We start from the raw sequence: 27,897 nt of genomic DNA on the forward strand, positions 1-27,897 counted from the left end.
TCTAACCTCTCCTTGATCTAACACTCCCATCCCCATCCTTTGCACTCTACTTTTAAGGAGAAAGGCAAGTCATAGGTAGTAAGCTCATAACAAGAATTCGTTTAGAACCAAACTGCTTTTTGGTTTACATACTGCAGTGTGTAAAGAATGAGTTGGCTCAGTTTCATCTACCAAATTAGAATGATCCTACCCTCCAAGTGTATTGTAAAACTTGTATGAACAGACTGAGCATATCCAGCATAAAAGTAGCCCATCCCTGAAAAAAGATGTGGGGAAAAAACAGATGGAATGAGAAAGTTCTGGTTCCTCTCTGGCCTGTGTTTTTCCTCTTGATGTGCTTCCTTACTTTGTGAGCTCAAGTTTCAGTGGGTGCCAGGGGCACCAGTCCATTAAGAAGATCATGTCTGTTTTGCGAGCAGTTTCCGGAAGGCTCTGTGGATCACAGAGGTTGGTAGTAACATGGGGCATAGCCCAATTCAGCAGGAAGCAGTTAGAGCGGTCATCAGTCAACCTCCCCAACAGCACTTGGGTTTTCCTGTTGAGAGCAGGGACTGAGAGACAGGACTAGCTGGATTTCCTAGGCCGACTAAGAATCCCTAAGCCTAGCTGGGAAGGTGACTGCATCCACCTTTAAACACGGGGCTTGCAACTTAGCTCACACCCGACCAATCAGGTAGTAAAGAGAGCTCACTAAAATGCTACTTAGGAAAAAACAGGAGGTAAAGAAATAGCCAATCATCTATTGCCTGAGAGCACAGGAGGAGGGACAATGATCGGGATATAAACACAGGCATTCAACCTGGCAACGGCAACCCCCTTTGGGTCCCCTCCCATTTTATGGGAGCTCTGTTTTCACTCTATTAAATCTTGCAACTGCAAAAAACAAAAAACAAAAAAACAAAACAAAAAAAACCAGGGGGCATAGCTAGACCCATCGAGAGCTGCCGGAATCAGTGGGTCAAGTGTCTTGAATAAAATGCTTCTTCCCAGGAAAGATGCCTCCCAGCTGGGTTCCCTAAGCTGCCTGCACATGTTTGACCAAGTATGAGCTAAGCTGGGGTCGGTGCCCAGTTGGTTAAACATGAAGTCGCTTATGTGGCCTGAGACCTTTGTGCTGTTAAACCAGGGCTGCTGGTATGCAGACCTATGCAGCCTGTCGGGTACACATAGCACATCTTCTCAAAAATGCCAGTTTTACTAATATTGGGGGTGGGAACCCCTTCTATTTTAAATACTGAAACACAGATAAATTGTGGATTAAGATGAAAAATGGATGATTTTTTTAAAAGGGTGAGACAGACATGATACTTTATGCTAATTGGGCTTTGAGCTGTGCCCACAAATATTCGTTTTCACCCTCATTCATTCCATGTATTTCCTCTCTTCTGCATTTAGGGTTTTCTATGAAGAAGCTTATTGTTGCACAATTTGGGAAGCCTGGGGGTGTGTGGCGGTCCAGAGAGACTCAGAAAGGCTGGTTTGCATCTCCTAAAGGTAGCATGGCCAGTAAGAGTCAGACTGCTCATGGCTGTGCTCACCACATGTCATCTGTGATCTTGAACAAATGGTTGGACTGTCTCAAGCCTCTGTTTCCACTCTGTAAAGTGGGAATAATACCAGTGTCATAGGACTGTTGTGGGTTAAATGCTGTGCAATGAAGAGGAGCTGGTGCTGGCTTTGTCTGTGGCTGTGGAAAGGTGGATAAGGAGATGAAGCCTCACCTGCTGCTTCTATTAGTGCCTCTCCCAGCCCTCTATCCTTACTTATTCATGTAGCAAGGTCTCTACATGCTGGAATTCACAGCCTTCTTTTATTGCTGAATTTCTTCTCTCTGCCCTTCGTCTCCCCTTAGATAACTCTAACTCCTCCAGACCTGATATCAAGATGAAAGGAAGGCTGGCTTGGGGAAGGGTCTGGAGTAGCTGAAGATCTGGAGTACCTGAAGACTACTCCAGAGGACTTTACCTCCAAGGGCAAGAAACCCATCTGGTGTGCTGCTCAAGGCTCTCCATACTATCAGGATGGTAGTGAATGGAGCACTAGGAGAGGAAATGGGGAAGCAAGGATTTTGAAGAGCAGACGAGAGCCATTATCTTTAATCTCCACCTCCATTCCCATGGGTGCAGCTCTAAACATGTTGCAAGAAAAAGCAGATCCACGTGGACTATGAATACTGGTCAACTGGCAAAATGAGCTTGGTTTGACTATTTAAATTAATAGTAATTATTATAATACGATCAGTGACTTAACAATTGATGCCCAGTGAACTGTATGTGATTCTCTTGCAGGCATGTGTATTATCAGGTATTCCAGTTTAGCTGCCATGAAAGAACTTTTATCAGTAGAATGAACATCTGCCCAGCTTCTTGATTTTGAGCCGTCACCTGGTCTTCTCACTGTCATCTCACAACCGTACTCCTCTCATCTACCTGGCTTAGAAACAGCTGTAAATGACCTGGGGGTCTCCCTTCACATATTCTTGAGAAGCTCAAAAACTTGGAAGGGTGGAGGGGAATGGCCCTCTTAGCTGTGTCCGTAAAACAGAGACTTTGAAGGCTAAGGATTGGGACAGAAATACACCTTGATGTGTGTATATGATTTCTCTATTCTTGTCTTCACTTCTCCAGATGTGTTTTGCCACCCAACTTCCTTTCTCTCCCCTCCTTCAAACCTGACTTCAAACTCTCTTCATCTAGAAAACTGGCTCTGATTAATCCCATCATTCAACAACCTCTTTTCCCTCCCTCGGCTTTTCTGTTCTTTCACTTTAATTAGTTTGTACTTTTTCCAAAGCAGCTTTATAACTTTTCTCCAACTGTGAAATGTGTCTTCTCCTGTTAGATTGTAAACTGAGGTACAAAGTCCTTCCACCCTATCCCTTCTTTCTACCCATGAAGTGCTCTGCAACTATTTAAACATTAGTTAAAGACTTTGCCATATACCAAAAGAAACACATTCTGTTGTTGCATTTATTGGTTTTAATTACAAGTCAGTTAGGATGCATTTTAGGGTTCTGCATCTCCATAATTCTGTGCCAGCACTTTGCACCTAGTGGACCATTAGTACCATTACTTTTCCATCCCTGCCTAGCTTCATAATTGTGGACACTTCTGCTGCACAAATGCTGGCAGGGCTCTCATGACTTAATTCTGAAATTGTATTTTAGTGGCTGATACACAGAGGAGATTTGGCTATCTCCTCTGGTCTGCAGCTGACATGTGGCGTGAGGGAATTTACATACAGTACCATGGTCCAGTTCCCAGCCAAGAATTAAATGCCTGGAGGAGATCAGCTATTTAAATCTGAAGCAGAACAGCATGAATTATATTTAAGGTAGTTGCTGTTCTGGCTCTTGTATAAAGTTATTTCAGCTCTGGGCTAAAGAATCATAATATCAGAAAACCTTCATGTCCGTTGTAGTTTATAAGAACATCTCTTCTAAACTGGGACCATTTACTTTCTGAAAGCAGTGATACTGCATGTTAGAACAAAAAGCACACAGCAAGCCAAAACCAAAATGTTTGCAGCTTTGTTGCCCTACTGCGGTAAATTCTTTCCCATGAGAGTGCTGTTCTCTGTGTATTTTATACACTTTCCAAGTAGTTTACACAATCATGGGTTGTATACATTCTCTGCAGCCTGCAAACTTGATGTGAGCCTCACCCACACTTGCCAACCCAACTCCCTTCCCACATCAGCCATTCCATTTCCTCCTACTGCTTTCTGTGCTGTTGACCTAAAAGAATAAAAATGTTTGCACTAATATAATCGGGCACCTCCAAAACACAAAGGTCAGTGAAAACTAAACAAAAACCAAGAATAGTTTTAAATACATGCCAACCCTATAGAGCAATCTATTAGCTCTAGGACCTTGAGTAAAGCACTTAACCCATTTGAGTCTTAGTTATGTGGAGGTAATAATACTTGTCCCATCTATCAGATGAGAGCTGTTCTAGTCATGAGAGAGAATTTATGTGGTAGCACTTTGTAAATATATACGACTTCTATGAAACTGAAGAGCTCGGCATGTTTGGTTCAAGTCTTGCTGCTTGCTGTTGGCACCATATGCAGTGTTTTATGGCTTCTCATGAGTCTAGTCTCCTTACGAACCCTAAATGTGTGGACCCGAGCTGATTTTCATGTCCTACTTAAACGAGAGAAGCTTCTTGCTAATGAGAACTAGCCTAGGTGGCTTTAGTCCAGAATCTAATCACATTGAAATATATTCTTGATTCATGACTGTATTGTCAACATATATCCATTTGCATAGTATGATCCACTTGAGAGCTGAGTTTTTGGTAATATTTTTTAAATTGTCCTGAATCGTGTGTTAATTCGCACTCACTAACAAACAGCATATGCTTGCATTAATAGTACCCATCTGTTCAACATCATAGCCTTCTAATTGAGTCTGTTGTATTAAACTTCTCTTCCAAATATAAGTTTTGACTTAAAGTCAGCTCCTTAATATATCCCTGGAACAGTGAGATACCTTTATGTTTTGTTCCCTTAATTGTACAAGCTTGTCTTTATGTAAATTGGCATATTGGGGTGACTTTCTGGTGCCCAACCATGTCCTGTTTCCACTTCCACCATCTGAAGTCACAAAGTGAGCTGGCTGCTACTTGTTGACTTCCTTTTACTTCCCCCGTATCGTGCTTCTCTTCTTCTTGTTCCTTCTATTGCCAGTCCCGCCCATGCAAAGCATCACCATGTTTTTCTTTCTTCTTCTAATTTGGATTTCATGTCACACAGGCTTGCTGCAGCCTTCTCATCACTGTCCAGGTTAGGTTTCCTTCCATTCATTCTCTTTCACTCATGTCTTACCCTACCTGTTTTCTCCCATTAGCCTGTCACACCCAAGCTATCTCTTTAGGCTGTTGGGCCTTCTAATAAGATATCATGGCATTAGTCATCTTCTGACCACCTCCTCTCTGCTGCCTTTGAACTTCTGTGATTTTTTAAAATATGGTAAAACTGACTAAATATTCATTGTACATTTTGAATGACCATGATCCTTTTCTAGAAGTTCAGATAGATCAGTTAGATGCATGAAAGTCATCCTTTACAGTGGACCTGGTATTAATGCTTATTCCTCATTATTTATTTATTTATTTTTTTCTGTAACAGAACATTAAAACAAATTTAAGCCAGACACAGTGGCTCACGCCTGTAATCTTAGCACTTTGGGAGGCCAAGGCAGGCAGACCACTTGCAGCCAGGAGTTCAAAACCAGCCTGGTGAACACAATGAAACCCCGTCTCTACTAAAAATACAAAATAATTAGATGAATGTGGTGATGTGTGCCCGTAACCCCAGCTACTCGAGAGGCTGAGGCACGAGAATTGCTTGAACTTGGGAGGTGGAGGTTGCGGTGAGCCAAGATCACACCACTGCATTCCAGCCTGGGCAACAGAGTGAGACTGTCTTAAAAAAAGAAAAAACAAATTTCATCTATTGTTATTTCTGATATAGATATAGTAAAGTAATACAGGTAAATGGTATAGAGTATTTGGAAAATGTGTAAGAATCAAAAAAAATAAAAAGAACACATCTGACCTCAAGTGATCCACCTGCCTCAGCCTCCCAAAGTGCTGGGATTATAGGCGTGAGCCACCGCGCCCAGCCCTTGTTTTTTCTTTTGATCTTATTACAACCCTAGCATTCCTCATGGTCTAATTTGTCAATATTGAATATTAATTTTTTTTCTTTTGCTGGACTATATTTGAGATTTTTGGATCTCTGAGAAAAAAAGCCTGTAATTTTACTTTGTATACTTTCAAGATGGTAACATTAATTTTATATGGTTGTTTTTTGGGGGTTTTTTTTTGTTTTTTTTTGAGACGGAGTCTCGCTCTGTCACCCAGGCTGGAGTGCAGTGGCATGATCTCAGCTCACTGCAAGCTCCGCATCCTGGGTTGACGTCCTTCTCCTGCCTCAGCCTCCCGAGTAGCTGGGACTACAGATGCCCGCCACCACGCCCGGCTAACTTTTTTGTATTTTTAGTAGAGATGGGGTTTCACTGTGTTAGCCAGGATGGTCTCAATCTTCTGACCTCGTGATCCACCTGCCTCGGCCTCCCAAAGTGCTGGGATTACAGGAGTGAGCCACTGCGCCCGGCCAATTTTATATAGTTTTCAGGGAAAAACAAATTCACACAAATCTATCTGCTGATTAACAAGATATCTATAATAATAGCGACACTCTCAGAAAAGCCTAATGGCTGCTGATGTCATCAAGCATTTACATGCAGGGAGACAGTGGCACTTCAGTTTAGTAGAAAGATCATGAACTTTGGAACCAGTTGTTTTGAAAACCAATTCTGCCATTTACCTGTTTTTATGATCTTAGAATTACCAAAGACTAAACTCTCTGAGTTTGTTTCCCATTCGAAAAATGTATTTTCCAATCAATTCCTATCTTTTTTTTTTTGTTTTTGAGATGGAGTCTGGCTCTGTAGCCCAGGCTGGAGTGCAGTGGTGCAATCTCGGCTCACTGCAACTTCCGCCTCCCAGGTCCCAGTTAAGAAATTCTCCTGCCTCAGCCTCCTGAGTAGCTGGGATTACAGGCACACACCACCATGCCCAGCTAATTTTTATATTTTTAGTAGAAACAGGGTTTCACCATGTTGGTCAGGCTGGTCTTGAACTCCTGATCTCGTGATCTACCCACCTCAGCCTTCCAAAGTGCTGGGATTACAGGCATGAGCCACCGCACCCAGCCTTCAATTCCTATCTTAAAGAGGAATGCAGGGACTAAGAAGTAATATATGCAAAATATGTGATGTAGTAAGTGCACATTAAGTATTAATCCTTTCTGTCTGTGTTTTTTTTTTTTAACACATCATAAAGAGCTTACATTGATTAGAAGAATAAGTCATGTGCTGTATAATATACAGAAAAAAACCCACTTGTAGCTAAGAGATTGTTTTGTTTTCTTGCATGTACTGTTGAGTCATGTGTGATCTAATTTTTCATTTTTCCTAATAGTCAAGGGAAAATTAGGCCAAGCCTCACTGTTCTCTTGTCTTCTAAAGCCTCCAACTTTGTAGGAATATCCTCTGCTATTGTACTGTTTGGGGTGGTTTTTGTGAGGATAGGGACAGGGGACTGTTGTTATAAGACCTGCTAACTCGGCTGAACAGTTGTAAAATATTATTATTCCTATGGGGTATTAAAGTTTATGTAAATATCTGGGTCTTTAAACTATTAATTATCTATAGAGAATAGGGAGAATTACTTTAGGATTGGTTCTAAATAACTTGGGACATTTTGCCCTGACCAACAGTTCAAGCATAAAAGGTTCATACCAAGTCCTAGGGAGTTGAGTTTCTTTCCCTTCTTCTAAATATAGTAGAAGCTTATCCAAACTAAAGATTTTTAAATTACCTTCTGTTGTTGGAGTTAAATTTTTAAGATTGGCCTTGGAAACCTGACACTTCATTCATTCTTACTGAGATCTGTGGGGGGATGGGAGGACAGAGTATATAGGAGCAGGCAGTGGACAAATGGAATTTTCTCTGTGCCTACTTGGTAATAAGTAGAGGTTTGGTTTCCAAACTGTGTCTTGAAATTGTAGTTGTTCAAAAAATTCCAAATCTAGGAATCATTGCCTATAATTCTTCCAAATTAAGCAGAGTTCTAGATACACCCCACCCACAAACCCAGTCTGCAGACCAGCCCTCTGTATATGGGCCTTAACATCTCCATAGGCTACTTTGGGTTTCTAGATAATGAAAAAAGAAATTAGATATTCTTATTCAGATTTACACAGCGGACCAAATGAATTTTCCTCTTGTGTGAAATTTATAAATAATTCATCTATTCTGGAAAGACGTTCTGGGTGTGGAGACCCAGGTTTGGTTTAAAAACAAATGAACAGCCTGGTGCAGTGGCTCACGCCTGTAATCCCAGCACTTTGGGAGGCTGAGGTGGGTGGATAACCTGAGGTCAGGAGTTTGAGACCTGCCTGGCTAACTTGGTGAAACCCCATCTCTATGAAAAATACAAAAAAAAAATTTAACCTGGCATGGTGGCGCGTGCCTGTAGTCCCAGCTACTTGAGAGGCTGAGTCACGAGAATCGCTTGAACCCAGGAGGCAGAGCTTGCAGTGAGCCAAGATCGTGCTACTGCACTCCAGCCTGGGCAACAAGAGTGAGACTCTGTCTCAAAAAAAAAAAAAAAAAAAAAAAAAAAGAACAAACAAAAAAACCAACAAGTGTTAAGTAGATGTTTATAAGTATGAAAAAAGTTTGAGGACTTTTGTATGAAAGTGGGATTCAGGAACCCTCTTTCATGTGTAGATCCTGATGCCATGTACATTGAAAGCATATTTGCAGAAAAGGATAAATTATTTTCATAAAGCCTAAACTCTCTCTCCATTTTCCTGTATAATTATGACAAGCTTCTTAACTATGCCAGGCCCTAGTGACCTCACTGCAACAAAGAGGGTATTGGCAGCCAATCAGGAACTCTAACTCTTGTTGGTAAACTTGTCTTGTCACTGTTAGTTACCCTCATTTCTCCACCTGGGAAATTCTTCTAATGCTAAACTTGAAGATTTGGAGCTTTGTCTTTTGATGGTAGGTGGCCATAGTCGCTTACAGCCTTGTCTAACCTGAACATCCTCTGAAGTTGTGTATTGATTTATAACTTTGGAAGGTTCTTAGAAATGTGTCATGGGGGAACAGTTCCAAGGATGATGTGGAAGGCCGGCTTTCCATAAAGTTCCCCTGCCCTTAGTATCTTGTGTGACTATTATGAGAGCAGCAAACTTCGTAGGACTAAACTTGGAAGGACACAGCATCTCTGCCTTAAAGCACAAAGTTGAGCACACCATTCAGCAGCCTTTACTGAGCACCTATTATTTCCTTTGCCCTTGGTAGAGATATAGAAATGGATTAGACTCGAGGGCCTGTTCTCCATGTCTCCTAATTTTAGTAACTTGATGAAGCCATGTTTTTAACATGGGGGTGGCAGTCTCTCTCATCGTTTCAGATTCTTCAGAGTGCCTGTGAATATGTATGGGGTTACTAACAACTTCGGCCTAGGGTTTGCCTATTTTTCAAAAGAAAATTCAGTTCAGGGAAGTTTGATTATGTGGTCCTTTAAAGCTTAAGATTAAGCAGCTGTGAAATACTTTTGGAAGCTGGTATGAAGCTGGAATATACCACAGGTCAAATTTACAGAGTGTATCAGCTTACTTGAAATCTTAGACTTTAGGTTCTCTCATCTTTATGTTCCATTCTCCCATTCCCACCCCAGTTTTAGTGTCTTGGAATCAATTCTCTTCCTTCTAGTGTGTTATTTGATGTACAAATGCCATCTCTGATAACTATTCTTTACGTTGTGAGAGGGGGCAGATATCCTTTTAGGTATTTTCTTCCAGACAAAAGCAGTTCCCAACTCTCAGAAGATGGAATCAACCCAAATGTCCATCAGTGACAGACTGGATTAAGAAAATGTGGCACATATACACCATGGAATACTATGCAGCCATAAAAAAGGATGAGTGTGTCCTTTGTAGGGACATGGATGCAGCTGGAAACCATCATTCTCAGCAAACTATCACAAGAACAGAAAACCAAACACCGCATGTTCTCACTCATAGGTGGGAACTGAACAAGGAGATCACTTGGACTCGGGAAGGGGAACATCACACACCGGGGCCTATCATGGGGAGGGGGGAGGGGGGAGGGATTGCATTGGAAGTTATACCTGATGTAAATGACGAGTTGATGGGTGCTGACCAGTTGATGGGTGCAGCAGACCAACATGGCACAAGTATACATATGTAACAAACCTGCACGTTATGCACATGTACCCTAGAACTTAAAGTATAATAATAATAATAAATAAATAAATAAAAAACAGAAAAAGAAAAGATGGTTCAATGAACAATTGAAATGAATTATATACTCGAGGATACTTAGGATTCTTTGTAGAAATTTTGAACCACATAGAATAACAATGTATGTTTATAACGCTAAGGCTGGGCACCATGGCTCACTCCTGTAATCCCAGCACATTGGGAGGCTTAAGCTGGAGGACTGAGCTCAGGGGTTGGTTCAAGGCCAGCGTGAGTAACATAGTGAGACCTTGTCTCTACTGAAAATAAATAAAGGTTAAATTTTTTAAAATACAAAATAAAATGCTAAATTGTGAGTCCACCCTCCCCTCCCCTCCCCTTCCCTTCCCCCCTCCCCTCCCCTTCTCTCTCTCTCTCTTTCTTTCTTTCTTTCTTTTTTTCTTTCTTTCTTTCCTTCCTGCCTTCCTTCTTTCTTCCTTTCTTTTCCTTTCCTTTCCTTTCCTTTTCTTTCTTTTCTTTCTTTATTTTTTGAGACAGGGTCTTGCTTTGTCACCCAGGCTGGAATACAGTGGCGCGATCACAGTTTGCTGCAGCCTCCACTTCATGGGCTCAGGTAATCCTGCCTCAGCCCTCCGAGTAGCTGGGACTATAGGCTTGCACCACCACACTCAGTCAATTTTTTGTATTTTTTGTAGAGATGGGGCTTCACCGTGTTGCCCATGCTAGTCTCAAACTCCTGAGCTCAAGGAATTCACTTGCCTTGGCCTCCCAAAGTGCTGGGAGCTACCCCAGCTGGGCATATTTCTATGAATTGATAATTCCTGGTTTTCTGCTTTTCCTTAAAGAGAAATACCCTAAATAATATTCTATTATAGAACAGATTCTGAGCCCTGGTTCTGGGGACTCTTGCCAACCCTCCCTTCAATAGATCCCTCAAATCTGAGCATTTTGTAATTTTGCCAAACTTTCAATTGTTTAATAAAAACTTTAAGAGACCTTTTGAGTCATATTCATCACTTTGTGTTCCATCTCCATAACAAACTGGCACCAAGCAGCCACTCAAATATTTGTTAAACAAATGAATGAATTTTATTTAATACAAAGTGTATGCTGGCCTTGGTGTCTCTGTGTGAAGGTAGCAGGTAAAGAATGGGGGAAATTAAACAGTGACCATGTCAACTCCCTATTGAATGAGGTAGATTTTGGGCTATTTTTACATTGGATTTTGTATGTATTCTTTGGGAAATGGACTCCTAAAGGACCCTTTCATCTCTATACTTCTATTTCAAAATACTCTCTAACAACTTGTTTTCATTCTGCTCCTTGAATCTGTGAATAAGCCTTATTGTATAATTTCCATAGAATGCAATTGCTTTGAACTGTCATCTGATGCTATAAGTGGTATTTTGTGAGTTACTAATACATCAGAAATCTGTGTTCTTCACAATGTCCTCATGTTTTTTGTGATTCAGGCAGCAAGTAAAGATGAACTGTGGAGGTTGCAGTTAATCAAGTTACTTTAAAATGGAAAGAATTTTGAAGCCACTTAAATGACCTGTTTCTTGGGCTTGGCAGTGACAAGTCCCTTCCTGGGCTCACTTAGATTTAGCAGCAGGAGGTACTGGGCAAAGAATAAGAGCTGCAATGTTGACAGACCTTAGTTCCTGGCTCTACCATTGACCCAGCAAATAACCATGGGCAGTCTCTTTCCCTTGCTTGACTTTGGTTTCCTCATTTATAGGAAAGAGATAATGCCTATCTTGCAGGGTGATCATGAGAACCACAGAACCACACAGTAACATATAGAAACATCCTTTATAGGCAGTAAAGCCACGTCTTAAGTGAATTATTTTATTAGCTCCATGATGGATCTTTAAATGACAGTGTTATTATCCATGCCAGTCATTCTTATCAGAAGTCCACTACTTAGTAAATATTGAGTAATGCAGAAATATTTGCAGGCAGTCTCTGTGGCCCAGAAGGAGCTGCTTTTGCTGTTAAGATTTTCTCAAACTCCTAACCTTCTTAGACTTACAGTTTGACAGTAGATTATGAAAGGTATTCTCTCCCACTCAAGGAAGGTGAGGCCGAAGTGTGTGTAGTTAGAAAGTCAGTGGGCCTGGCAGAAGGTCAGAAGGCAAGGAATGGATATGTATAAGGAAGTCCCAATGAGGGTATACATTTTTTATACTTATTACCCTGTGTCTGGTGCTTTGACTCACATGTGGCACATAGAACCTAAGAATTGAACATTAGTTGAGTAAAGTCCACAGAATGGTGCTATCTTTGCTCCATTAATGATCATACTCTTATCGAGTGTAAATAATCAAATAAAATTACCCCACAGAGATATTTTGGAGCCCTTTTGGAGCCTTTTGGAGCCTTTCCTGATAAGATATTTTATTTGTTCATCATATATTTTTACAGAGCATGCAGCCTGTGCTGGGAGGTATGCTGGGCACCATGAGGACACAAATATGTCTTCTAGGAGTTTACTGTTAACTAAAGTGGGATAGGAGGGCATTTTGAGCTGAGACAATCAGGAAGACTTTGGGAAGAAAAGGGCCCACTGGGTCAAGCCTGGAAGATAGGTAGGATCCTACTAGATGGGGTCAATATGTTGCTATTGCAATTTAAAGCTTTGTGGGTGTGTATTTTAATTCACACATTAAGTAAAATCTCTTATTTGGACAGGGTGATAGCAGAGTTTGGGAGCCCCTTAGGAACTGTCCTGGGCTTTTGCAATCTTGCATGGTTTGTGGAGACAGTTGTGGACAGAGGCTGAGGGACCGGGTTCTGCTGGGGCTTCTGTCTCCTGCTCAGGGGTTGGTTGAGGCTGGAAGGGTGCAGCAGCGTAAGAAAGATGGGGAGAGCACCGCCTTTTTAATGTGACCCCAGTGCCTATTATTCCAAGTTGGGGATGGTATGACGAGCACAGGGGCTCCCACTAGGAATTTTATTTTGGATCCAAGCCTTAGTGTTTCTGGAGTACTATAAAATGAAAACATCCTGTCAGAAATGGGAAAGTCTTTAAGCTGACATTAAAAAGAGAAACTGGGAATCATGAGGTATCTTGGGGATTAACTGTTCAGAACAGTAGAGATGGAGGATTAGGTGATGGTATGTGAGTGTGGCAGGTATCATTTAAGAAAACACAGGAAAAGAAAATTATAAATTTTTTTGAGACGGAGTCTCATACTGTCACCTAGACGAGTGCAGTGGTGCTATCTCAGCTCACTGCAACCTCCGCCTCCTGGGCCGAAGCGGTTCTCCTACCTGAGCCTTCTGAGTAACTGGGATTACAGGGTGGGCACCACCAGGCCTGGTTAATTTTTGTATTTTTAGTAGAGATGGGGTTTTACCATGTTGCGCAGGCTGGTCTCAAACTCCTGACTCAGGTGATCTACCTGCCTCGACCTCCCACAATACTGGGATTATAGGTGTGAGCCACCATGCCTGGCCTAAAAATTATAATTTTTAAAGTCTATTCATTATGTAGTAATGATGAGCTCACTTAGTGAGGATTCCCTGGAAGCTAGTTTTTCTGTACACGTAGAGTGCTATCTATGTGCAAGGAGCCCTGACAAATTCGAAGGAGACATGAAGATGATCAAAACCTTCCTCTAAGGATCCCCTAGTTTGGAGAGACAGACAGACTGATGTATAGTGGGGGGCTTTTCTGATGAGTAATGTAATAAAAATGTGAATTAAAGTGCCAAAGAGAGCCAATGGGTTTAGATTCAGAGGTCCGTGGAATTTTGCCTGAGATGATGTGAAAGCCACCACCTGCAGAAGGTGGGAGAATGGCTTTCCAGGCAGAGAGAAGGGTAGAGCAGAAGCACTCAGTGTTGGAGGGAGTGGTGTGGTCTTGGAACACGGAGCTGCCTGGGAGTGGTGGCTAACGTGTGGGCTTCCTGGATAGGGGGAGATGCAAAGTGTTCTAGAACCTTGTTCTGTAGGAAATAGGGGAGCCATCAAAAGTTTTGAGAGGGGGAGTAATAAGGAAGACGCTTCTGTTGGCCATGGGGAGAATGAGTGGAAGACGGGTAGTGGTTGAGTGACTAGACCTGTTCTGAGAGTTTATGGGAGAGACATTAAGACCTGGACTCTCTCAGTGGAGGTGCAGAGGAAGATTGAGAGCTTCAGTACTTTTCAGAAATGTGAGAGATCATTTTTAAAGTTTAGATTGGACTGAGTTTATTAAAGAAAAAGAAAATGTTTTTGACAGATGTCAATCTTTGTTGACACACGTTGGTATCAGTGCTGTGGGGTGAGGTCTCCATGTTCAAGGAATGGAGCCACAATGGAAAATTGAGAGTGGTAGGAAGGGGGATGGGGACAAGGATGAGGACATTCATGGAAACTTCTGCCCCTTTGCACACTTCTTTTTTTTTTTTTTTTTTTTTTTTCCTGAGACTAACTCTATTGCCCAGGCTGGAGTACAGTGGCGCAATCTTGGCTCACTGCAACCTCCACCTCCCAGGTTCAAGCAATTCTCCTGATTCTCCTGCCTCAGCCTCTCAAGTACCTGAGACTACAGACACCCGCCACCACACCTGGCTAATTTTTTGTATTTTTAGTAGAGACGGGGTTTCACCGTGTTAGCCAGGATGGTCTCAATCTCCTGACCTCATGATCCACCCGCCTCAGCCTCCCAAAGTGCTGGGCTTACAGGCGTGAGCCACCACACCTGGCCTTGATTCACTTGTTAGAAATAATACTGTAAAAATGCAAAAAACTAGCCAAGTATGGTGGCATGTGCCTGTAGTCCCAGCTACTCGGGAGGCTGAGGTGAGAAGATTGCTTGAGCCCAGGAGGCTGAAGTTGCAATAAGTCATGATGGCACCACTGCAATCCAGCCTGGGTGACAGTGCCAGTTCCTGTCTCAAAAAAATAAAAATAAGAAAGGAAAAGAAATAATATTGTAAAATCCCAAGGCAAATCTCTCTCTCTCTTTGCCTGATGTTTCAATACTCCTGTCTCTGAATGTTCAGCTGCATATGAATTTTTTCTGGTTGATTGTCTCTGGTGTTCAATGAAGACTGCCTTTGTAAATCACATGTTGTTATCCTCTATTTCTAGCTATTGTGGACGATGAAAGGCTCTCTGCAGAGGAGATGGATGAGAGGAGGCGGCAGAACATTGCTTATGAATATCTGTGCCACTTAGAGGAAGCCAAAAGGTAAGATCCAGACTTAGTCTATTTGTGCACCATCTCTTGGAGATAAGCTTTGTGATAAGGGCATGGGATTTGATGACCAGAGGGTTCTGAAATGGGCCAGCAATTCTAAAGAGCTGTCATAGTTGGAGATGGCCAGGGAGAGAGTCTTGCCTGCACTCAGTGATTTAGATTTGGCCAAACCTCCCGTGCCAGGAGACCAGTGGGCTAGGGGTGACCCCTCCACACTCTGCTCTAACCCTGAGTCACAGCTGGGTGTACATCACACTCCTATGCATATGCTACATAGTTCTAATAACTCATTTGCAGTCTTGTTGGCAGCAGGATAATGGGAGAAGAAGCATCTGTTTCTTGCAAATGGTTGGGCAGGGTTGAGAAAAAGTTGATGCCACAGCCAAAGTTGAAGCACTTTGGCTTAAAGTTAAAGCACTATTCCTTTCGCTTCCTCAGAGCCTCCCGGGAAATCACTGGGCCAACCGTAGATGGTTTCAAATTCTTCATCTCACTGGCTTGAATGTAGAGGAGCAACAATGACTTAAATCAACTTCGTTTTTCCCCAGAGCTTCCTTGGGTCTTTTCCCCACTCCCAGCCCAATGATGATAAATGCCCAGCAGGACAGTGGCATATCAGACTGAAGTCCATCAGTCCCTAAGTAGGTTTATGACAGCAATCTCCTCTTTAAACCATGGGTGTGTGGCCACTTAGGGTATGTTGTCTCTAAAATCACATTGACTCTTTTAGACTTTTTAGATTAAATAAATGTTGCGTTCTCCAAGGAGAAAGTGAAGATAAAGAGTCCTAAGTGCAAATACTTTCCGCATGAGAGGAATCACAGAACTTTGTCCTTTGTGGGGTGAATACTACAGAGTTCATATGCCATGAGTTAGGGTTTGATTGAATGCTTTATGCCTTGATGGAGCAACAGTATTGTTCCCTGGACAAAGATATGTTCCAGCCCTCTTAGCTATATAGAAATAAATACTTGGTTAAATGGTCTCTGGTGTTAATTATCTCTGATCACTGATAAATGGCTATCTACAGAACTAGAATGATGAGGTTTTTGATCAGTATTTTGCAGAACATTTGGTGACACATGCCCTAATTTGACATCAAAATTGCTTTCAAGGGGTTTCTCAGAGTTGTTTAATATTTTAATAGTGTCACATAACTTTCTTTAGGCTCTAAAAACCAAGTTTTAAAGATTGTTTAACATGTCTGTGAAGTCTACAGTTAGGTTGCAGGATGCTAGCGATTCACTATCAGTCTAAGATCGTTAAAAACATGCTTTTAGTCAAGTTGTTGCAAAAAAGTTAGATAAGGAGATTAATTCATAGGCATTGAGAAGAAGTGGTCTCAACCACTCCTGAGGCTAAGGTGGGAGGATTGCTTGAGCCACTCCTGAGGCTAAGGTGGGAGGATCGCTTAAGGTGGAGGTTGAAGTGAGCTGAGATCGGGCTGCTGCATTCCAGCCTGGGTTGCAGAGTGAGATGCTGCCTTAAAAAAAAAAAAAAAAAAAAAAGAGAGAGAGAGAAAGAAAAGAAAAAAAAGTATAGACTTTCAGTGAATAAGTTCAAGGAGATGGTAGAAAAACTTACTTTTCTATTGATACTCACTCTATGTTCTGTTTTTGCTTCCTGTTTTTAACAAGTGGGAAGGGGTGTCATGTAGAGGAAAATGATACGTGATTGGGAGTTGGTTTACCTAACTTCCTGGTCCCAGCTCCACCACTTACACAAGCAGTTTGACTTTCCACAGACCATTTAACCTGTGGGAAGTTCAATTTGTCCCTCTGTAAATGAGACAATAAAGATGATGTTACTTATTGCCCTACTTATTCATGGATTCAAGGATTTTTAAAAAATCATTTAAAGAAGGCACCTATAGTGCCAGTCAGGTTTCTGGTGATAACATAAGCAAAGTTTTCTCCTCAGTATATTGAAATGGTATAAATGTAGCTTGAAAGCTTGTCACCTTCTCTAGTATTTTTGAAATTCTGTAGTTGAATTTTGTTCAGAAAGTTAGCATAAGAATTATTTCAGATTCTTTGAGGAAAACTTTCCTTGGAATAGTTTCATGAAAATAATTATCAAAATGTACAATTTTTCCTCTAAGATGGCTTTTCATAAATTTATTTGATAAGAGCATATTAGATGTAGTATATATTTGTGAATTATTAAGACACCAATAGTTTTTTTCTTTTTTTTTTTTTTCTGAGATGGAGTCTCACTCTGTCGCCCAGGCTAGAGTGCAGTGGCGGGATCTCAGCTCACTGCAACCTTCGCCTCCTGGGTTCAAGTGATTCTCCTTCCTCAGCCTCCCAAGTAGCTGGGATTACAGGTGCCCACCACAACACCTGGCTAATTTTTGTATTTTTAGTAGAGGTGGGGTTTCACCATGTTGGCCAGGCTGGTCTTGAACTCCTGACCTCAAGTGATCTGCCCACCTTGGCCTCCCGCAGTGCTGGAATGACAGGCTTGAGCCACTGCGCCTGGCCAAGACACAAATACTTTGAAAGAAGCTGATTTTTTGTCATTGATTATATAAAAATTTGTGGCTACTACTAGACATATAGTTGTGCTGATTTAAGAAAGCATAGTGTACAGAAAACTTATGGTCTTGAACACAAGAAATATAGGAAAGGGTGAATTCGTCTTGCTTGAAAAGATTATTTGAGAGAATTTATTGCATGATTCTTTTAAAGTATTAGTACCTTTGGAATTTGTAATATTGGGTTATTATAATGCACATATGTGTGTTCACATGAGTGGAGTTGGCTTAGAATATTGAGTTTCTACTAAATTGTATGCTTGTACTATATATATTCATCTAGGAAGTGTTTCTTGTGATTTCAGTTGAAATGACTTTATTGCATTTTGATTAAAAATGTATTGGTTCTGTCTTTGCACCTGTTTTTCTTTCTGGAGGTGAGAATTGGAAGGTATCTAGTTTGTATATCCTGTAACTTAGGATTTTTACAAATTGAGAATTACAATATTCCAGTATATCTTCAATTTTGGTTTTATTAATTTCAAAATTCTATAATAAATCAAGCCATTTAAAAGTTCTTTATTCAGAGGGGGCATCACTACCAACATTACAGAAATACAAAGGATTATAAAGGAATACTGTGAACAATTACATGTCAATGAAAACTTAGAAGAAACTGACAAATTCCTAGAAAGACAAACTACTAAAAGTGACTCAATAGGAGATTTAAAAATCTGAAAAAAACTAACATAATAAAGCAGAATGAGACTTATAATAAGTGACGAGACTGACTTAGAAATCAGAAAACTTCCCACAAACCCAGATAACTTCACAGTAGAATTCTGCCAAATGTTTAAAGAAGAATTAATAGCAGTCCTTGCAAACTCTTCCAAAAAATACGAAAAGAGAAAACATTTTCCAATTCATTCTTCTGAGGCCTGCATTACCATAATACCAAAACCAGATAGTCATCTCAAGAAAACTAAAGACCAATATCTCTTATGAATACAAATGCAAAAATCCTTAACGAAATACTAGCAAATCAAATCCAGCAACATCTAAAATATGTTTAATGCCATCAAGTGAGATTTATCCTAGGAAGCAAGCTTGATTTAAGACCTGAAAATCAATATCATATACCATATTAATGGAAGAAAGGACAGAAGCCACATTGTCATCTCAATATATGCAGGAGACGCATTTGATAAAATCCAGCCCCCTTTCTTGACTTAAAACATTCAACAAACTAGGAATAGAAGAGAATTTCAACCTGATAAAGGACATCTATGAAAAACCTACAAGTAACACCATACTCAATGGTGAAATACAGGAATAAGGATGTTTTCTCTTACCACTTCTGTTCAACATTGTACTGGAGATTTTAGCCAGGCAGTTAGGCAATAAAAATAAACAAAAGGCATCCAGATTAGAAAGGAAGATGTGAAACTATTTCTAAGGGATGTTATCTGGTTTATAGAAAATCCACAGGAATCTACTAAAAAACAGAACAGAAGAAAACACTAAAGAAACCCCACCAGAATGAGTCCATCATGGTTGTAGGATACTAGGGGAATGTGTAGAAGTTGCATTTCTTGACACTAGCAATAAGCAATCTGAAAATGAAATTAAGAAAGCAATTCAATATATGATAGCATTAAAAACAATAAAATTCTTAGGAATAAAATTAACAAAAGAAGTACAAGACTTGAACACTGAAAAGTATAACACATTGAAAATTTTAAAACTCTTAAATAGAAGGAAAGACATCTCATGTTCATGGATTGGAAAACAGCATTAAGAAAACAACGGTCCCAAATTGTTATAGATTCAATGCAGTTTCTAGAAAAATCCCAGCTGCCTTCTTTGTTTTAATGGAGAAATTGAAAAGCTGATTCTAAAATTTATATGGTGGCCAGGCCTGGTGGCTCATGCTTATCTTCCAGCACTTTGGGAGGCTGAGATGGGAGGATTGCTTGAGGCCAGGAGTTTGAGACCAGCCTAGGTAATGTAGCGAAACCCTGTCTCTGCAAAAAAAAAAAAATTAATTAACTAGATGGGTGGCGTGCACCAGTAGACCTAGCTACTCTGGAGGCTGAGGCATGAAGATCACTCAGGAGGCTGAGGATGCAGTGAGTTATGATCACACCCCTGCACTCCAGCCTGGGTGACAGAGCAAGACCTTGTCTCAAAAACAAGAACAAAAATAAGGTTTATATGGAAATGCAAGGAATGTGGAATAGTCAAAAGCATCTTGAAAAAGAAATGCAAAATTGGAGGACTCATTTTTCAATTTCAAAACGTACTTACAAAGCCACAGTAATTAAGATAGTGTGGTACTGGCATAAGGATATACATATAGATCAATAGAGTAGATTTGAGAGTCTAGAAATAAACCCTAACACTTCTGGTAAACTGATTTTCATCAGCAGAATAAAGGCAATTCACTGGGAGTGGGAGAAGATACCCTTTTCAACAAAGGATTCTGAGACTACTGAATGTCTACATACAAAAAATGAATTTGGACCTCTGCCTTACACCATATACAAACATTTTCTTAAAATGGATTATTAACCTAAATGTGAGAGCCGCAACTGTAAATCTCTGTAGAAGAAAACAGGAGTAAATCTTTGTAACCTTGGATGTTAGGCATTGGTTTCTGAGCTGTGACACCAAAGCACAAACAATAAAAGAAAAACAGATAAAGTAGACATCATAAAAACTGAAACCTTTTTTGATTCAAGAGATACCATCAAGAAAGTGGAAAGACAATCATGTATCTGTTAAAGGTTATATGTATTCAGAATATATAAAGGGTTCTTAATCGGGTGAGGTGGCTCACACCTGTAATCCCAGCACTTTGAAAGGCGAAGTCCAGCAGATCACTTGAGCCCAGGAGATCGAGACCAGCCTGGACAACATGGTGAAACCCCATCTCTACAAAAAAAATAGAAAAATAAGCTGGATGTGGTGGCACATGCCTGTAGTCCCAGCTACTCTGGAGGTTGAGGTGGGAGAATTGCTTGAGCCTGGAAGATGGAGGTTGCAGTGAGCTGAGATCACACTGCACTCTACTCTAGCCTCGGTGACAGAGCAAGACTGTCTCAAAAAAAAAAAGGCACTCTTAAATTCTACATAAAGAGTCAATAACCTAATTTTAAAATGGACAAAAGTTCTGAATAGACATTTCTCCAAAGAAGATACACAAGTGATCAATAAGCATATGACAAAGTAATCAACATCGTTAATCATTAGGGAAATATAAATCAAAACCAAGATGAGATGTTACTTCATACCCATCAGGGTGGCTATAATCAAAGATGAATGATAACAAATCATAGAGAAATTGAAACTCATACATTGCTGGACATATTGTAAAATGGTGCAGCTACTTTAGAAAATAGTCTGGCAACTCTTTAAAAAATTAAACATAGAATTACCATATGACCCAGCAATTCTCCCAGGTATATACGTATGAAAATTGAAAATCTATGCCCATACAAAAATTTGTACTCAAATGTTCAAATAATCATTATTTATAACGACAAAAAGCAGAAACAATTCAAATGTCTACACACTGATAAATGGTGATGTATCCATACAATGACATATTTTTCAGCTATAAAAAAGAATGACGTACTGATACATACTACAACATGATGAACCTTAAAAACATGTTGAGTGAAAGAAGCTAGACACAAAAGGCCACCTATTATATGAAATGTCCAGAATAGACAAATCCATAGAGACAAAGTAGATTCGTGATTGCCAGGGCGTAGGGGAAGAAGAGAAATGCTGCGTAACTGCTGCTGGGTATGGGATATCATTTTGGGCTGATAAAAATATTCTAAAATTGATTGTGGTGATGGTTCCACAACTCTAAGTATACTAAGAACCACTGGGTTGTACACTTTAAAGGGGAGAATTGTCTGGTATATAAGTTGTATCTTAATAAAGCTATTTATTAAAGATAATTTCCTTACACTGGCTTGGAGAGGTCCTTAGGAAGCTGTTAAATAAGATCAGTTGGTATTAGCAGATACATTGCATACAGAAGGTACCCCTAAGATACACGAGGTGTCTAAATACTGTGTGTGTTTTACAGATATTTATTGAGCATCCTCTGTGTGTAAACAAGGAGGGTTGTTTTGGGAGATGGAGTTCAGACAACGAATAATGCTGCTCTCAGAAAAGCTCGCCATTTGGTTGAACTTTTAACTCAAGAGGTTAAAGTTATTTTTTCCTTCAATTATGTTTGCTCTGTTAATCTCTCTGTGTATGTGTATCATATCCATATCCAGCCATCATCCTCCTAAACTGCTCTCGTATGTTCACCATTCTATCCCACCACTGCTAGCCCACCGAAGGATTCCAGCATGTCTTGTGAGACTACTGTAGTAGCCTTTAACTGGTTTCTTCATGTGTCTCTGGCCTCTTTCAGTCCATTTTCTGTCTTAGTCAGATAAATCTTTTCAAAACTCTGAGCATACTCCTTTACAGGGCCTCATAGGCTCTGCATAGTCCTGTTCAGCCTCTTTAGTTTTACATTGTGCCACACTGCTCTGTGCTTCAACCACATTGATCTATTTTACTTCCCTGTTCCCTCCTGCACAGGACCTTGCCATGTGCTGTTCCCTTTTCATATTCCTCTTTATCTAGTCAGACTTACTTCCTCTTCATATTGCAGCTCACTTTTTGAGGGAATCCTTTTCTGACTTCCACATCCAGGTCAAACTCACCGATTGGAAGGCCTTTTGACATCATATCTATTGCATGTTTGAATGAATAACGTAACGCCCAGTGTTGGATCAGTATCATTTGCTACTAATGAGGTTTGATTATGCTGTTTTCTGTACATTTTGGATGCTAGAGGTAACAAGGAGGATATGAATCAGACTCATGGTAGACAGCTGGACTGCCAGCCTAGAGGTAATCTTTGTTTCACTGGAAAATCCTATATTGCAGTTAGATGAATGCAAGTACTTCCTGACAGGTTTGTGACCCAGTAGGTTATGAAGTTGGGAATTCCAGACAACTTAATAAGCCATGATACCACAGTGAACTAGAAAATATCCAGAAAGGCATATAGAGTATTGCTTAATGAATGAATGAAGAAAGAGGACTCAAAAAATGAATTTTTTTTTGTTTGTTTTTTTGAGACTGAGTGTCACTCTGTTGCTCAGGCTGGAATGCAGTGCAGTGGCAAGATCTCGGCTCACCGTAACCTCCACCTCCTAGGTTCAAACGATTATTTCTCCTTCCTCAGCCTCCCAAGTAGCTGGGATTACAGGAGTATGCCACCATGCCCAGCTAATTTTTATATTTTTGTAGAGAAGGGGTCTCGCCATGTTGGCCAGGCTGGTCTCGAACTCTTGGCCTCAAGTGGTCCGCCCGCATCGGCCTCCCAAAATGCTGGGATTACAGGTGTGAGCCACCACTCCTGGCCTCAAAAAACTAATATTGATGACGATGAATGAAATATTAAACAGGCTTATTTTTAGGACCAAAAAGAAGTAATTTGGCTCTTTACCGAAATTACGCTACAGACTGAAATTCACCCTACAGACTGAAGAAATTCAAACTAATATTGATGACAATGAATGAAATATTAAACAGGCTTATTTTTAGGACCAAAAAGAAGTAATTTGGCTCTTTACCGAAATTACCCTACAGACTGAAATTCACCCTACAGACTGAAATTCACCCTACAGACTGAAGGATTCAGATGTGGAGAGCAAATCAATTCTGTTGGGAGGCAAAGGATGTCTTGTATATGTATTAGTTACCTATGACTGCATAACAAGTTATTCTAAAACTTAACAGCTTAAAACAATAAACATTTATCTTGGAATTTTTGAGGGTCAGAAATCTGTCATTGCCTAACTGGGTCCTCTGGTTTTGGGTCTCTCACAAAGCTGCAGTCATCTCATGGTTCATGTGGGGCACATCCACTTCCAAGCCACCCAGTGACACTGGCAGGATTCAGTTTCTGACAGGTTTTTGGACTGGAGAGATCTCAGTTCCTTGCTGCTGTTGGCCAGAGTCTTCCCTCAGTTGCTCACCACTTGGAACCTCTTACACATGGAAACTTACACATGGCAACTGGCTTCCATCAGAGTAGGCAATTGACAGAAGAAGATGGAAGCTACAGTCTTTTTGCAACCTATTCTCAGCAGTGACATCCATCATTTTTGCTGCATCCTATTCATTAGAATCGAGTTACTAAGTCAAGGCCATGCTCATGGGGAAGAGTTTTCCACAGGGGATGAATTCAGAGGGATGGGGATGACTGGGAACCACCTTAGAAACTGCCTTGCAGAGTGTCTTCATAGGCTTTTGAAATTGACCCCAGAAAGGGAATTTGAGGATAAAATTATTTTTGTTACTATTAGAAACTCAATCAGAAATTGAATCCTTCCTGATCTGAATGCTTATGGTTCTAAGCTTATTGCTGCCTTGATTGTTTTTTGTTGGTTTGTTTTTTTGTCTTTAATTTTAAGGGTCTTGCTGTGTTGCCAGGCTGGATTCAAACTCCTGGGCTCAAACAATCCTCCAGCTTCAGCCTCCCAAGTAGCTGAGGCTACAGGTGCTTGCCACCGCGCCTGGCAACTGCCTTGATTTTTTTGAATTGTGAGCTGTTTTAAACTAAGCCTTTTCATTTCTCTGTCATTTAAAATAATGCTAAATGGACTTTTTAGGTTTCCTTTTCAAGTAGGCCCTCAAAGCTAACTTTATAGCTTTTTTGCTGTGGGGCTTTTGCTGAAATGAGACTGTGCAGACAGGTCTGCTACTAATATGGGCTTTGAAAGGTCCTCTCTGATGCCAGAAATCCCACTATTTAAATTAAATTAAAGGAGTAACTTTTCCAAAAGAATTAGGACTGCTGAGTAGATTTTATATTAATCTGCCTAAAATTTATTCAAATAATGAAAATGAATCTGTTTTATGAAATTCAGTCTTTTAGTGTTTAGGACAACTATGCAAAAATGTAAGATGGAGAATTCTTTTTGGATAAACTCTAGGTTGAGGAACTTAATCCAATCGGAGCTATTGTAAAGGTCAGAAAACAGGAGAGGGAATCTTGGCAAGGAATGGAGATGGAGTTTGCAAATTGCAGCTTGAGCAAATAGTTATGAATCGGGCTGCTATTGTGTCTCCCAAGGAAAGTTCCTGTAGTATTATATTCCTTTTTTAAGGAAAGAAAATGCACAGAAATCTTTTGCTGTGCTTCCCTTTTCTGCCCTACCTCTGGAAATAAACTAACCAAAAAGAAAAAAAAGAAAAAAACAAAGAAAGAAAAAAAAAACCCTCCCCTTGGTGATAGGCTTGTTTAGAACTATTACCTTCAAAAGTCTCTTTATGTGAGCCAAGCCATTGGCTGCATTGGTGAGTCTGGGACAGTTTTATATGTGCCCTGGAAAGAAAACAAAACATGGGTGTGATTCTTTTTGTGTTAGTGTTTACAACTCAGATACCAAAAGAACACCTTGTTGATTAAATCGAGTCTCAAGCTCTGGCCTTACCTAGTGGTGAGTTAGAAAATCAGATTTGAAAGGAGAAGTGCTTCAAATGTTTAAGCAAGTGAAAGCCATGAGTTGCTTAACACTAAATATTCATGATTAGTTTAAAAAAAAAAAAAGAATCTTCTGACCGGGGAATACTTTAGAGAATGCAATGGATTTCCTCTGCATGCTTGGACCTCACTATCCTTATTCCTAGGGCATACCCATGGATAAGCAATGCTAATAAGAACTTGGAATTTCCAGGGAAATATTTTTCTTTGTTGCTCTACACACAAAATAGTAATGAAATTTTTAAGAATTCTTAATTGCATTTTCAAAACATAAATAGTTTTCATGTTTCCACTGTAACTCTCCATTCCCCCCTTCCCTCCCTTGTTCTCTCCCTGGCTCTGACCTCACCTCTGCTTTCCACAGGGAGAAAGATGAAGTGCTTGGTTGTTCCATGCAACAGCTGGTGGGGCAGAGGGTACAGTGGGCTGAGAGCAGGGACCCTCTTGCAAGTCTGGCACCTGGTTGGGGGCGGGGCCTCCTTGGGGCTGCTTTCCAACGAGCTTGCCTCAGAAGCCCTGTGCCAGCGAGGCAGAGATCAGGGCCTGGCACATCCCAATGGCAGGGAGAGAGTAACTTGTGAGGAGCCCAGACTTGTCCAGGGTAGCCTGGCAGAGTTGGAGAGGTGGTCTTAACAAAGTGATCTCCATGGCACAGAAACAGACTTGATCCCAGCCAGCCGTACCTGCCAATGAGTGGTACTTGTAGTTGGGGCCTCAGAGAGGTGTTGGTGCTGAGGGCCAGCTGGCAGTGACCAGGGATTATGCTGTGGAGTTAGTATGGAAGGAACACTTATTAAGGATATAAAGGAAAAAACTACAGAACTTGGCAGGGGTCTGGATTTGGGCAGCAGAGGAGGACACTGGGAGGTGAGATGCCCTGGGGCAGATCAAGGCATTGCTTATCTGACTCAGTGGGACACATTTCGTGTTCTCTGTCTACAAAGCCGAGGCTTTGGCATACAGTAGGTGGAAAAAGTTTTTTGTTTTTAGTTTCACATAATGTACTAGTTTTGGATGTATGTTGGACAGGTGCCAATCAGGTATGTTCTGACAGATGAAAGTATAACTTTTCACAGTGCTGGTATTTTAAAATACAAACAATCGGCATTAATCATCTCCAGCCAAAGACAAGTTGAGCAACTGATATTTGATCCCAAAGTCTATATTTGTTTCTCAGGATCTTCAAAGTTAGAAACCTGGGACAGGTTTGGAATTTTCCACGGTTGCAAATGTACTTTACTCACAAGGATTATCACACAAGTGTCTACTCACCAGGCATGGTGCTGTAAGCATTCAACCCACATGGTCTCAATTCTCACAACCACCCTGTGGGAAGGAGCATTATCCCCATTTGATAGATGGAAAAACCAAGTCTTGGAAAAACTTACGTAATTTATTCAGTATCACAGCCAACAGGCGACAGCAACAGTGTTACAACCTAGGTCTTTCTGACTTCAAAGACTATGCTTAACAACTATAACATGCTGTCCCATTTCTTTATTTCTTAATGTGTTTTGATCATGTCTTCCTTGTAAGTCCAAGACATGGTCTTGGTTTTTAGGTTCTATATGGGCTAGTTCTAGTTCTAGCTCTTGATCAATAAATTCTCACTTAAGCTTTGGTGGAATTAGCACAATATAGCCATCCATTGGCTATATATGATGATATATTGTTTTCTTTTCCTTTCTCTTTTTTTTCCTGTGAACTGTTTCTATTTTGTTTTAACTGGTACTATTATAAGTGGTTTGTTCTGGGAAGAATTTATATTGTATTTACCTTCTGTTCTTCCTCCCTCTTTCTCCTTCTCTCTTGCTCACTTTAGGCTAGCTCTTTCTTGCTCTCTCTTTTTTTAATTAAAATAAAATAGAGATGCAATCTCACTGTGTTGCTTAGGCTGGTCTTGAACTCCTGGCCTCACGCAGTCCTCTCACCTTCGTCTCCCAAAGTGCTGGAATTACAGGCATGAGCTACTGTGCCTATCCTCTTCTTAGGGTATTATTAAGAATTTGTACTTCTCTATGATGTAGACTTTATTCTGTTCCCTTCACCCAGGAAAATTTTGGTGCATATTTATTCTTGGTTAGGCCTCCATACTACATTCAATTCATCAATTATCTTTTTGATTTTGCCACTATTATGACTGTTTTCAAAGAATACTTGGCTTTTTGTTGAAACATCAAAAGGTATGAATAGCAAATAGCACTGAGATCTCTTCCTTCCTGTATGAACCTCCCCACCGGAAGCTGCCTCATGCTGTGATGCTTAAAAGTCATAAAACAATATCATTATTCAAGGCATAGAGTGACTCTAGGGAAGCTGGTGGGGGAGAACATTTGTACAAGGTTGTCACAGAATGATTTCTTTGTGTCTTCCATTTTTAGGGTAATCATAGAATGTAGAATGATCTTCCATTGCCTTCTCAGTCTGAACACCTTTGTTTTTCTCTAACAGAGCCGAATCCCCATTTTATATATGGGGACACTGAGGCTCAGAAATTTACCTCACTTATCCATGGTGGAGTTAGTGATAGATTTGGGATTAGGATAAAGGTCTTCTGACTGACAGTGCTCTTTAGTTTCATGAGTCTCTATAAATCATGTTGAGTAGTACAAGTAGAAAGCTCAAATGAGTCTCTATAAATCATGTTGAGTAGTAAAAGTAGAAAGCTCAATAAAGAAAATATATAAACATGAATATTAAATGTATTTGGTAAATTCTTTTTTTTTTTTTTTTTTTTGAGACGGAGTCTCGCTCTGTCGCCCAGGCTGGAGTGCAGTGGCCGGATCTCAGCTCACTGCAAGCTCTGCCTCCCGGGTTCACGCCATTCTCCGGCCTCAGCCTCCGGAGTAGCTG

The 27,897-nt window shown here is 40.5% G+C and overlaps 1 protein-coding gene across 1 annotated transcript in view; it reads left to right on the top strand.

Annotated features, from left to right (window-relative positions):
* Positions 1 to 27,897, top strand: part of IQGAP2 (IQ motif containing GTPase activating protein 2) — a 310,751-nt gene that overhangs the window by 46,820 nt on the left and 236,034 nt on the right. The window contains exon 2 of the mRNA XM_025387819.1: positions 14,890 to 14,989. Within this exon, the coding sequence (XP_025243604.1) occupies positions 14,890 to 14,989 (100 nt within the window). The remainder of the gene's footprint in view (positions 1 to 14,889; positions 14,990 to 27,897) is intronic.

The sequence above is a fragment of the Theropithecus gelada genome, chromosome 6, assembly GCF_003255815.1.
Source record: "Theropithecus gelada isolate Dixy chromosome 6, Tgel_1.0, whole genome shotgun sequence".
Taxonomy (NCBI): Eukaryota; Metazoa; Chordata; class Mammalia; order Primates; family Cercopithecidae; genus Theropithecus; species Theropithecus gelada.